This window comes from Hyla sarda, chromosome 4 (genome assembly GCF_029499605.1).
Source record: "Hyla sarda isolate aHylSar1 chromosome 4, aHylSar1.hap1, whole genome shotgun sequence".
NCBI lineage: Eukaryota > Metazoa > Chordata > Amphibia > Anura > Hylidae > Hyla > Hyla sarda.
This window is the reverse complement of record NC_079192.1, coordinates 323,493,801-323,507,601: the sequence shown is the minus strand read 5'-3', so window position 1 is coordinate 323,507,601 and position 13,801 is coordinate 323,493,801. Positions and strand designations below refer to the sequence as shown.

The following is a 13,801-nucleotide window of genomic DNA, read 5'->3' as shown; positions in this document are numbered from 1 at the left end:
GACATAATACTAATAAAGAGCATGGAGCTTAGATATGAGTAGGGTACTTTAAAGGGGAACATGATCAATTTGGCTAAGTATATAAATGGACCCTACAAAAATATGGTAAAAAGTCATTCCAGGCAAAAACCTTTATAAAAGACATAGGGCTACTTCCTCCGCCTGGAGAAAAAAAAAAGTTAAATTTCCAGAGGAATCATGCCTTTTTTGCCTTTTGATATAAGGACTGTATATCTGCAGAGTAGTCTATTTCAGGCCTTCAAAAAATTCTTAAAAGATAAAAATGTTAAAGGCTCTGTAGAAGTAAAGAATTCTTGTCTAAGGTTACCAAAATTCCTTACCCTTCATCCACCCATACCCCTTCCCTTTATTTGTCTTCTCCTCTCCTTGGTTGTTCTTCAGGCACATGTGTCGTTTTTCAACCATGCTAAGTAACTGTAACTACACCTATACGGTTTGCTTTAGTTTGATGTTAAAGTTGATAACACCCCCCCACACCCCCCAAAAAATAAAGGAATATACAAATTTGTATAGATGATGCTTAGTATTTATTAGGAACAAACTGATGTGAAATGGTAGCATACAACTAATAAGACACATGTAGAGTTCATAGCGATATCACTTTCCCATCTTTTTAGGTTGAGGCAAAATGTAACTGTAAAGTAATGCAGAAAATAAGAATTATTAATATGCATATTATTGACTGATGTGTTTACAATTCTCAATTTCAATTGATCTACACAGTTTTAAATGTAAAACTTTGAAAGAAAGTTGCAACTTGAAGTTGCTTTGCCCAAGAGCAAAATTGGGACTCACCATTGTAGTCTTTATATCTGTTAGAGGACCTCTGAACTTTCTCAGGCACCAAGACCTGAATGCATCAGCAACCTCTAAAACCCTGGTAGCTACTCAACTTTTAAAAAAAGTTTTAGATATGGTAAACTGGTTGCCCCAATTCAACAAACTTTGTTTAGAATAAATCTGTCACAACAATCAATGGATTAAACTAGTCAAGCCCTCAGCCTACTGCAGTTATCAAATGAACAAGTGACCATTTAGAACATATTCTCCTAGAGTGGGAGGTGCCATATAGAGAGTATTTCTTTATGGAGGTTGTATGAAAGCATTTGGTCTCTTTCTATATCAATTTTATATTGCATATATTTATCAAAATTGCACTATTGTTTTAAAGTGTACTTTTAGTTTGCAAAAACTTTGTGTATAATGTAATAAAGTCTCTGTGAGGAAACCAAATCCAGCAAGTGTGGGTGGGACTAGCAGGGATCTGTACAGGCCCTGCTTGTCCTCAGTGTACAGAGCCATGCTTGTCCTCAGTGTACAGAGCCCTGCTTGTCCTCACTGCACAGAGCCCTGCTTGTCCTCAGTGTACAGAGCCATGCTTGTTCTCAGTGTACAGACCTCTTCTTGTCCTCACTGCACAGAGCCCTGCTTGTCCTCAGTGTACAGAGCCCCGCTTGTCCTCAGTGCAAAGAGCCCTGCTTGTCCTCACTGCACAGAGCCCTGCTTGTCCTCAGTGTACAGAGCCCTGTTTGTCCTCAGTGTACAGAGCCCTGCTTGTCCTCAATATACAGAGCCCTGCTTGTCCTCAATGTACAGAGCCCTGCTTGTCCTCAGTGTACAGAGCCCTGCTTGTCCTCAGTGTACAGAGCCATGCTTGTCCTCAGTGTACAGAGCCATGCTTGTCCTCAGTGTACAGAGCCCTGCTTGCGCTCACTGCACAGAGCCCTGCTTGTCCTCAGTGTACAGAGCCATGCTTGTCCTCACTGCACAGAGCCCTGCTTGTCCTCACTGCACAGAGCCCTGCTTGTCATCAGTGCACAGAGCCCTGCTTGTCCTCACTGCACAGAGCCCTGCTTGTCCTCAGTGTACAGAGCCCTGCTTGTCCTCAGTGTACAGAGCCCTGCTTGTCCTCAATATACAGAGCCCTGCTTGTCCTCAATGTACAGAGCCCTGCTTGTCCTCAATGTACAGAGCCCTGTTTGTCCTCACTGTACAGAGCCCTGCATGTCCTCACTGCACATAGACCTGCTTGTACTCAGTGTACAGAGCCCTGCTTGTCCTCACTCTACAGAGCCCTGCTTGTCCTCACTCTACAGAACCCTGCTTGTCCTCACTGCACAGAGTTCTGATTGTCCTCATTGCACAGAGCCCTGTATGTCCTCACTGCACATAGACCTGCTTGTACTCAGTGTACAGAGCCCTGCTTGTCCTCACTGCACAGCGCCCTGCTTGTCCTCACTGCACAGAGCCCTGCTTGTCTTCACAGAGCCCTGCTTGTCCTCATTGCACAGAGCCCTGCATGTCCTCACTGCACGTAGACCTGCTTGTATTCAGTGTACAGAGCCCTGCTTGTCCTCACTGCACAGAGCTCTGCCTGTCCTCACTGCACAGAGCCCTGCATGTCCTCACTGCACATAGACCTGCTTGTACTCAGTTACAGAGCCCTGCTTGTCCTCACTGCACATAGACCTGCTTGTAGAGCTCTGCTTGTCGGCACACACTTCCTGAATGTGGTCTCGTTACAAAGACACACAGGCAATAGTTGCAGCGACAAAAATATACACAATTTTTTTAAATGTATATTACAAATATAATATGATTTTCTTTATTATATAATGACAGGTACACTTGAAACTTTTAGCATACTTAAACTTCAGTACTGCTTTACAGTGAAAAGCTGACTTGTGCATATTTAGACAGACAATCCAATTTTATAGAATTGCTCAACAGCAACTACCAAGATGACAATGTTTTTATTTATTCTCTCTTTACTTTCAAAGCTTTGTTCCGTGTCTCCCCTTTATTAATAGGCTTTATTATGTATGGTTAATAGTTAACATCCCCAAAAAAGAGTAAAGGTCTTTGAAAATAAATCTTTTAGTTGTTCTAGTTGGTGCAACACTCTAGATGTCCTCCAGTATTTATGCTGTGGTAAGGGGAATCATACATTTTTCTTGTACAATGAGAATCAATTAATTAGTTAGAGAATAATAATTCAGGTTTTTCTAATCATTTGTTCTAATGTATTTTTGCGTTTATCTCCCTTTTTGTCTTTTTATTCTTCCTTGACAGCCTATATCTTGTGTGCCTTTTTCTCCTTATCAATAATTCCCTCTGTATACTGCATTGTATAGTGCACATCTATAATAATAATAATATAATAATTATTACATGCTTGAGAAAGGCTTTTCAGCCGAAACGTCGCATTGTAATGCTTGTATGCAATAAAGACTTTAAGCCTGCAAATCAACCGGACCTTGCGACGGGTGCTGTTTCCTGGAGGGAGAGGTTGTTCTTATCCAGCATAGCAAGCTGGTGGAGACCTGGCACCGCACATGTGACCTATCTATGCTGAATCCCTTTCTGGTTTATATATATATATATATATATATATATATATATATATATATATATGTAATGGATAAAGGCAGCACACCACGAAAATGTAATCCAAAAAACTGTGAATTTATTCCATGATGTAGAAAACAACGTTTCAGCGATCTCTCACCGCCATTTTCAAGTCGGTGAGAGATCGCCGTAACGTTGTTTTCTACATCATGGAATAAATTCACAGTTTTTTGGATTACATTTTCGTGGTGTGCTGCCTTTATCCATTACATATCCAGCAGAACCGGAGCACCGAGGTTCAATAGGCTTGCACCCATTCCATCATTCTGGATGTGCTGCTTTTTATGGACTTTCTATATATATATATATATATATATATATATATATATATATATATATATATATATAATTATATATATATCCTCTAATCTTTCTATACCCTCCATACTGACCATGTGACTCTTACGCTCATTTTTAATTTGTCATTCAGAGTAATTTTTCTGTGAGTTTGTCATAGTGAGTTATAGTAAGTGTTCCAGCAATGTGTCATACCTTATGTTCACTTTTATTACAATTACAATAAAATCACTCATTTAACATCAAAAGCAGCCTTCAATTTTATAGAAATTTGAAAATGCTTATTATTTGTATATTTCTCGGTACTAGTACCTATAAACAATATGTCCTTTTGTAAAGAATATCTTTTAAATGTCACCAATTTTTTTTTACCTAGATTTTAGGAAAGCGGACAGAGGGCAGACTAAAGAGCTATGAATACGGGGTACAAATGTAATGTGCTTGATGCGACTAAAGCTAAATTAGTTTCTAAATGAGCACTTAAATTTTTTTCTTAAATGTAAATTATTTTAAGAAATAAAAGCAGTTACCTGTGATTAACCTAACTTTAAGCCACCAAGCAATCCAGTGGCAGTACCTAGAAGGTTACCAGCCACTCCAGTGGCAGAACCGACAACGCCACCAAGTGCTCCAGTGGCAGAACCGACAACGCCACCAAGTGCTCCAGTGGCAGAACCGAGAACGTCACCAACCACTCCAGTGGCAGTACCGACCAGTCCAGTAACAACACCCGTAAGATTTCCAACAATACCAAGTACTGAACCTAAGATACCTCCCTGTAAAGAAAATAAAACACAGTGTCATTATGTAGACTAGGTCAAAATTAAAATATGTGTCATCTGTACTAGGAAAAATGACATATGGTTTTATGCTATGATATGATTTGTACAAGCAAAATACATGCTGCAGTTTTTAAATGTTTTGTCTTCCTCAAGATATTGTCACTCTTCTCTGTAGATTTTTTTTTATTGTTCTACTGCATTTCTAATAATATAGCTATTTTTAGGTTAGCAAAAATTAGATGACAGATGTGGGAAATCTGTGGTCTGTTATATTGTAAACATACCCCATAGGTTTACATAGGAGACAAAACAATTTTGTAATGTTGGGAAAGAAATGTATAGATTTGTGTTGCTCACTTAGTAGTAGATTGTACCTGAGGTTAAAGGTGTTGCCTTTACCCAAGAAGGCCTATAATTAAAATGTATGAAGGTATATAAACGTAATTTATATAAAACCAGTCCTCAAGGTACAATTTGAAAAAAGAGAAAAGAAAAAAGAAAAGAAAAAGGAATATAAGAGATAAGAGTTGGTCCAGAAAAAGTTAATATGTGGTATTTATTGATTGCAACAATTATTTAAAATATGATATAATATGGGACAAGCTATTAAACCTCAGCAGGGCCCTTGCATGGGGTATAGGGGCCAAAAATGAGAATGGTAAAATGGAAAAAAGGTAAAACAGTTATGTGGAGATAAGATATAATAAAATATAATAATGTACTGTATATCGAAAACAGTTATTGGCAGTCTCTGGTGTAAATCGCTTCAAACGAATGAACTTGATTTACACCAGAGACTGCCAATAACTGTTTTCGATATACAGTACATTATTATATTTTATTATATCTTATCTCCACATAATTGTTTTACCTTTTTTCCATTTTACCATTCTCATTTTTGGACCCCTATACCCCATGCAAGGGCCCTGCTGAGGTTTAATAGGGTGTCCTATATTATATCATATTTTAAATAATTGTTGCAATCAATAAATACCACATATTAACTTTTTCTGGACCAACTCTTATTTCTTATATTCCTTTTTCTTTTCTTTTCTCTTTTTTCAAATTGTACCTTGAGGACTGGTTTTATATAAATTACGTTTATATACCTTCATAAATTTTGTAATGTTGCTCTATTTTTTTGGTCACAAATTGTGTCGCTAGGGACGTGCGATACAATTTGGGTGCAAAACCCGTCAAAAAAGAGTCGGGATCACGTTAATAAATAAACCCCAATGTTTTGGTGACAAATCCCCACAAAATCTAAAGCCTTAGTAAATGAGGTCCATTGTTGTTGATTTGACAACACATTTTCTAAGCGCCAAAGAATGAGTTTCTCTATGTTCATTTTGGTGCATTTTCTATGGTTACAAATTGTGTCTCATTAATTTCCTTGGAAAATCTGCATTACTGTTCAGTTTCACATTTTAATATCACTACTTGACATTCTGCACATGATCTATCCAATGAAGTCAATGAATACTGAATATACATTAAACTTTATATTTAAACAGCAAACTGCAGTTAACTACACCCATTTTTGATAAAGATCTTAATTTTCATTTGAAAAATCTGTGGTGTGAACATAGACTTAAAGGGGTACTCCACCCCTAGACATCTTTTCCCACAGCCTCTCCCATAGACATGAATGGAAATGGCAAGGCATGACATCATGACCACAGCCGCCAGAAGCCAGTATTATAAACATAATTGTTCAGAATGCTGGGTTGCGGCTGGCCCCCCGCAGTCAGACATCTTATCTCCTTTCCTTTGGATAGGGGATAAGATGTCTAGGGGCGAAGTACCCCTTTAATGTTGAAATATGATATAATTAGATTTAACCTTCTATACTGTTCATCTAAGTTCAATACAGAATAGTGTGGTAAGGTACATTTCATAGAGATAATCGATTTAATACAATTTGTGCCTTAAAGGCATAGAAAAACAGAGTAACTATATTTCAAAAACAGCTCTCCATCTGTTTCCAGGTTGGGTGTGGTTCTGCAGCTCAGTTCCATTGAAGTGTATGGAGCCAAGTTGTAAAACCACACACAACTCGGAGACAGACATGGAGCTTTTTTTTTAAAGAAATTAGCTGTGTTTTTCTATTTCTGGATAACCCCTTTAAGCTTTGTATCTGACTTTGCATCTGCCAGACTGGTTGCTGGGGAAACTCTAACTAACAGTCCTAAATACAGTATGTTAGGTAATATTTCAACTTTTGAGGTGCATCATCAGGTGTTACTTTGCCTTCTTTGATCATGACCATGACCACAAAATTGTGGCCTCCTACAATGGACAATTAAATATATGTACAGTAATGAGGACAGTTATACCTCACTATTGTAGGTCACTTTATAGGAAGGGGTTAAGTATACATCTTACAGTATATAAAGGAGTACATTAAAAATAATTTTCTTACCAAAGCATCATTCACTCCTTTACAAATTGATCCCAGGTCCACATTGGAATCTTTCAATGGCTTATTCTAAGGAGAGAAAAAGCCAAACAGTTGTTTTTATCATTTCCCTTCTTAAAAGACATTGCACAGACTTTTCTGCATTAGCAACAAGATAACTTACCATCAAAGCGATGACAGTTTGCACAAAGTGATTGAGCAATCCGTAACTTCTCAAGACTTGAGTAAGTGAATCACAGTTTCCGTTCTGAAAAGAAACAAATCTATTTAAATACTTTTATATTCAGATCCAGGTAAGACTGACAATGTTAAAAGATATGCCATTAAAAAACATGTTCACACATAATTTTATGCACCTCATTATGAATCGTAAATGGCAATTAAAAACTGAATTTTTTCCCCCTTTGGTCCATTTTTTACCCGTAACAGCCAAAAGCAAGGCAAAAAAAATTAATAAAAAAAATTTGTAAACATAGTCTTAAGCTTCCTTCAAACATTTAAACATTTAAAACTATTTTTGTAAGTTCGTGTTTACATACAACACCACGCCAAAATAATACTCCAAAAGTGAGAAATTGTCCACAAAAAGAAGCAATGTCTGTAGTGTGTTTTAAAGATGTAGTTCTTTTTTTTTTCTGTAATGAATTCACCAACAGAAAACACCAGGACACAGCGTGATAAAATAAAAATAGGGAAACCCAAAATGCCAAACCCACTTGGCATTTTTCGGTTTGGAATTTTTCCCTTGACCCTGGCGTTTTGCTGCAATCTGGTAGTTTTGCCAAATCACAGCTTGCTGAGACTATGGTGTTTTTTCTTTAAGCAAAAATACCATAGTTTCAGCATCCTCGGAGGGAAGCAGTGACGCATAGCATCCCCACTTCCCTCCGCAGCTGTACAGTGCTGCACTATAAAGGGGCTATAGGAGCAGTTAGTCCCATCAGTATAGTGACGGGATTCCCAGGTCCTGTATAGTAATAAAATAAACACTGAAAGAAAACTCAAAATAAAGATAAACTTAAAATACAAAAAAACTAGCTCAACTTACATCCACTGCAGTGTAGACATATTGGATTTGGATCTTAAAGTCCTGAAATAAAACAATACAACTCATTTTCTGTAAAGATATAATGCTAATCTGTATCTTTATCAATAGCATTTATTATTAAATAGCTCTAATAATATAATAGTAAATACAAATAAAACTAATAAAATATAATAAATAAATCTAATTAAAAAATGTAGATAAATAAGAACTAAAGCAAATAATCTAATGGCAGGTTACAATAAAATGATTGCGATATTTCTTTAAGCTAAGGCTGAGTTTACATCAGTGTTACAGAGCTCCGTTTGCTAATTCCATTATTTTGACGGGAGTTTTAGCGGAAATAAAAACCCTGCATGTCAGGTGTTTATCTCATGTAAAGAAAAAAGGGCATCTAATGGAACCCCTACGGACCCCATTCAAAGTAAATGGGACCTGCTGGGTTTTGTTGATGCCCACTGCCACAACCTCCGTCCCACAATGCTCCACAACGCTGATGTGAACATAGCCTAACAATCGAGTTCATGAATATTGATGCAAAAAATGCACAGTACATTAATAGACTAACAACATCATATGGCCGCTTGGTGTGATGTTGCTCTAAGGCAGTGACAGTGAAGCCAAATGAGGACCACAGATTTAACCCTATGATAATTCATTTGTAGACATGCGTCCACAAAATCGCGGGCAACTTATGTCCGAGTTTTAACATTAATGTGCTATGTGTAGGACTATGGAAAAATGGTTGTCTGTGCATACAAGATGCAAAAATACAGGCACATTTTATACAGCCCTGTTAATAAGTGACATGTGACTAATTTATGCGTCTATTAAAAAAATGCATCCGTATTTTTACATATTATATGCACAGATAACCACTTTCCCATAGACTTATATAAAGCACGTTTATGTTAAAAATGCAGACGTAAGTTGCCCACGATTTTTGTGATGCATTTTAACAATTTAAATAGTCTTGAAAAAACTCTATGTTAACCTAATCTATGACTTCACTGCCATAGAAACTGTAGAAAACAGAAGATAGATAAGCATTCTATGTAGGCTTTTAACATATGTTGTTTTATTTTGATATCTATAGCATCATGTACTGGGCGTTATAATGTTGCACTGCAGTATACTTCATTGGTTTTATTGCCTGAAACTACAGAACAATGTTACAAGGTTAAGGTTAATTTGAAACACTGTAAGTCAAAATAAATGTAATAAATGTACCAATAACTTATCCTTACCACTGTTCCCACAAGATCTTTCACTGACTGTCCCATGTCATTAGCCAACAGTCTCTAAAATGATGTGATAAAACTATGTTATTTGAATTCCTCAAACATCGTGTCTAATGTCATATACATACTTCACAATTATAAAACAAGTAAATGTAAATCATCATACTATTCTAATTTGACATTGTAAAGTGTTCATACATTAGGTTACTATACTGTCAGAAACATAAGGTATGGGATGATATATGAACATTTTCATTAACATTGTCATCATTTACCAGAATAAAGATGAGATCTTCCACAATGGCTTTCTCCATGCAGTATCTTTCGATTTCACTGCACCTGTGGCAATTCTATAAAAAAAAAAAAAAAAAAAAAAAGAGGAAAAACAAAATCAATACTTATTTATTGGAGGTGTTGGTATATGTGCTAGCTTTACATAATGTAAACATTGAATTTATAAATGTTAAATCTGAGGCACCTTGGGAAGGTGGGGGGGGGGCAAGGGGATCAAGATGACATTAAGATTCAGTATTAGAGTATCTCGGAATCTCGTGATTTTGGGAGCAACCGCAATTTGGAATTTCCTCTGCGTAAATTCCATCTGGCAGCTGTCGCCAAAGGACCTTGCGACACTGCGCTGTCACCATTGACAGCAATGCAGTCTGCGCGTAATTCTGCTGAAAGAATAAACATGGTTATTCTTTTGGCGGATAAATTTCAGTGGCAGAATTCTCCACTGCTGAAATTCTGCAGTGTGAACAGATCCGCTGAAGATCCATTCCCACCTATGCAAAGGTTCACACCGCAATTTCCAGAGAGCAATCTGTGCGTAAAAATTCCATAGTGTAAACCTTAACGCCAAATGTCTGAAACTTTACTTGATCTGATATGCATAGACCTAATGTTACAATGTAACAACTGTAAAGCCATACATCCTTCTGGGTAGAGCACATAATTCACAATGCCAGAATACGTTCCTATGTTTAAAGCTGGAGCACTGTTTCAGGTTCAAGTTATGTGGCTTTTTTTCATGGTTCTTTGTGCTGAAATATTTGGAAACTACTGTTCTAAATTAAGATCTTTGTATGTTTTTAAAGACCTACTACTACTTTTTCTATAAACTCTCTAACAATGATCTATTATTCTTATTATAATTTTTTTTAACATAGTTTTTACCTGCCAGTCATTCCACCGTTTCATCACCAAAGTCACCGCACGACCATGGGAAAATGCTTCTTTTTCCTAAAAAAAAAAAAATCCAAAACACCTTCATAAAGCATAGTACATACAAAAAGTATATAGGTGGTGCACACTAAACCTATTAATTTGGTTAAGGGCCCCATTATTTCATGACCCCAGTTCAATACAATATAACCACATGTTATGAGACCACCCATAGACAAACACACAATATACATCTTGTGAAAGAGTGTGACAAAATCATGTTGTTGTGAAAAGCTGGTGATTTTAGAGGTTAGTTAATAAATTAAATATCTGTACTTGCATTTTAGATACAGTAGTGTGCAAAACAATTTTTTATGAGACATTAAAGATTAATGATAAAGGCTACTTACCCCCATTTTATTTTTGTTTTTATTTTTATTGTTATTAAGAATAAAGGCATTTGTTAAGGCTGCAAAAAAAAAATTAAATAAAAAACATAATATAGTCAAACCATTACATCTCAAACAAGTATAGCAATGTAGTATAATAAGGCATCTATTCTTCAACAATTATATGTAAGTTCAAGACAAAAGAGGATAAAGATTCTGCCCGGACAGTTTTACTTTATGGTCATAGAGAAATTATATGTTTGCCCTGTTTTTATGTTTTTAAAATGTTACAGCTATGTATATTTTGGACAGCCATATTGAAATAGATGTATTGTCTGTAGACAATAGAGACTATAACCATTATTAACTATTAAAGGAAACATTATCTATAAAATAAATATAAATAAATAACAATATACTAAGATATATATATATATATATATATATATATATATATATATATATATTATTGTATTAATCCTACCAAAATGTTTCTTTAGTTTGGGGATTTACCCTGGTAATATATATTTTAGAATAATGTAAGTTATATAGATAATGAATAACACATATAAACATTACAATTGTTTTCTGTTCCCACTCTAAATACTTTCTAAGTCTGCGCACACAATATAAAAAACTAATTGGTCTTACCAAGGGAGATGCCCAACAGCAGAAAAGTTAAAGAGATCTTCATGGCTGAGACTATTGGTTACAGGTTCTCTAGAATGAATACCTAACCAAATATCTAAAGACAGATACTTTATAACACTTATTATATACTATTCCAAGTGATGGCTCCGCCTGCTTCGTATCACAGCTTGGCACATATAAAGAAATCCGAATTTCTAAATGTCATTATTTGCTTTGATATGTATGTTCCATGATCCCGCTGTCATCATTCAATAAACTGATGTTTCCTGCCAAATGTTTACCCCAACCATGGATGAATTAGATAATGTGTAGAGGATTTATTCTTATGCTTGTTTTTTTGTCTGAACATTATATAACACCTTTTTGGCTTACACGTGTATACATTGTCCTGTTAAGGTTTTCATTATTGGAAACTCCTGTACTGACCTGTATTTTCAGTATTGATGCAATATGCATTCTTAGTACAATACCTAAAACTACTCCAACAATAAGCGGCCTAGAATACAGCCGTGACTGGGATACACTATACATGAAACACCAAATACAAAACACCAGTCTCTTAATGATAAAAATATTCAAAAATACATAAAAACATCATTGTTAAAGAGATATAGAAATGAAATGGTTACTATGGTTACAAGCACAGAAGATGAGATTATGGCATACAATAAGAACAGACAGGTAAAAAAGTCACCGCAACTCATGCGGGATCTATGGAGAAAAAATAATAAAATAGGAAGAGAAAATGCAAAGCATAAATAGCAAATTACGTAAAATGACCCATTGAGAATGACTGAAGACATTTATGGACATTTATCAACGGGTTTAGTCAGGTTTTCTTTACTATAATTGTTGCAAAATTGTCGCAACTGCGACTACGCGATTTTTTGACCGACATTTTGACTGGAAAGCGAGAAAAGCAAGTTTTCCAAAAATTAACTACGTAGTAATAATTTTAAAATGGACTACGGGTAGTCAGGTATTTATTAACTGCGACAGTCGCAACTGCGCAAAAAAAAAAGGCGCAACAGGGTTAAAAATTTACTAAATTTACTCCAGCTGTAACATGGAGCAGAAAAAGCTACTACCAAAGTAAAAAAGGAAAAATTGCTTACGTGAAAGAAAACTATCAACAGGCTGAAACCAGTTGATAAATAAGTCCCACATAAGCAATAAAAAAAGTAAGGAAAAAATTACAAAAAAAAAAGAATACATAAGCAAACATTGATAAATGTCCCTCATTGTGACTACCATAAACTATCCAAATAGAATAATGAATGTGTGTAGAAATGTCAGTTACAAGAACAAAAATCGAAAAATCCCCAAATAATGTGTGAATGGGTGCCAAGTGTGATGTTGGATACAAGACGAATATAATATGAGTGTGGAAAAATTAAATGCGAAAGATACGAGTGTGAAGGACAGTGTATGCGAAAATACAATTCAGTATAACAATCATGATGAATGAAAGGAAAGAATATATATATATATATATATATATATATATATATATATATATATATATGCATACAGGCCCTCCTTTACTATTGCAAACCCAACATATTTTGTCGGGTTGTGCACCAGATTCTGTTGCCTTGCGCCGGAAAATCTGTCTGCGCCAGATTTTGTGCCAGAATTTGCGCCAGAATAGAAAAAAACCCGACTAACTCTCCAATTTGCTAAGAAAACCAGAAAAGGGGGCGTGGTCATTAGAAAATGGGGGGGGGGCTCCAAAAAGGGGCGTGTTCCTGACATTTTCACAAAAAACCAACATATTTACAAAGGTTTCCACATAAAATGTGGTGGATTTGAGCCGAGGAAATCCCTACAGTTCAAAGCATGTGTAAAAAAAGCAAAGTGTAGGGAAAGTGGAAAATGTAGGGAAACCTTAGTAAATACCGTGGAAAATAAATTGTAGGGAATTAAAGCCCACAAAGAAACCTACACAACACTCTTAGTAAATAAGGGCCAATGTGTGTATATATCCCTGCTTTTACACTGACAGGCCACTATATGCTTGAAACAGAAAACATGTACAACAACGGAGTGCATCTATAGTTTAGTTTTTATAGAGAAATACGCCCCTATACCGCTACAACAGAAACTTGTGGAACACTCAATGGGCCTCATTTACTATGTTTATGTGAGTGTATGTTTTTTGTTTGTTGTTTTTTTCTTCTTTTGTCCTCTTTGGTTTTCCGTTAGTTATTTACTATTTTGTCTCACGCTGGTTTTTGTTGGCTCATTGGTCTGTGGCTCTTCCGGTCTGTGAGCAACTGAGGAAAGAGACCACACCACAACAACCAGGCAGAGGTGTCCGCAGAGAGCACTGTAGTCAGACAGAAAAGAACAACTAAACTTCCTCTGTAGAATAGAACAGCTGA

General features: G+C 36.0%; 1 protein-coding gene across 1 annotated transcript; it reads right to left on the bottom strand.

The window, feature by feature from the left end:
- Window positions 1-540: 540 nt before the first annotated feature.
- Window positions 541-11,466, bottom strand: LOC130367056 (uncharacterized). Its single transcript, XM_056569437.1, has 10 exons — window positions 11,418-11,466; window positions 10,788-10,846; window positions 10,390-10,455; window positions 9,489-9,563; window positions 9,220-9,273; window positions 7,976-8,017; window positions 7,091-7,174; window positions 6,931-6,996; window positions 4,257-4,502; window positions 541-655 (listed from the first exon to the last, which is right to left on the bottom strand). Exons 1-9 carry the CDS (start codon window positions 11,458-11,460, stop codon window positions 4,263-4,265), a joined length of 729 nt encoding a protein of 242 aa, XP_056425412.1. The 5' UTR covers window positions 11,461-11,466; the 3' UTR covers window positions 541-655; window positions 4,257-4,262.
- Between the last annotated feature and the right edge of the window lie 2,335 nt (window positions 11,467-13,801).

Coding starts and splice junctions, on each gene's coding strand:
- LOC130367056 (XM_056569437.1), bottom strand. CDS start 11,460: ATGAAGATCTCTTTAACTTTTCTGCTGTTGGGCATCTCCCTTG. Junction 9,564..10,389: donor AACGGTGGAATGACTGGCAG/GTAAAAACTATG, acceptor TTTTTTTTATAG/AATTGCCACAGGTGCAGTGA. Junction 9,274..9,488: donor AAGATCTCATCTTTATTCTG/GTAAATGATGAC, acceptor ACATCATTTTAG/AGACTGTTGGCTAATGACAT.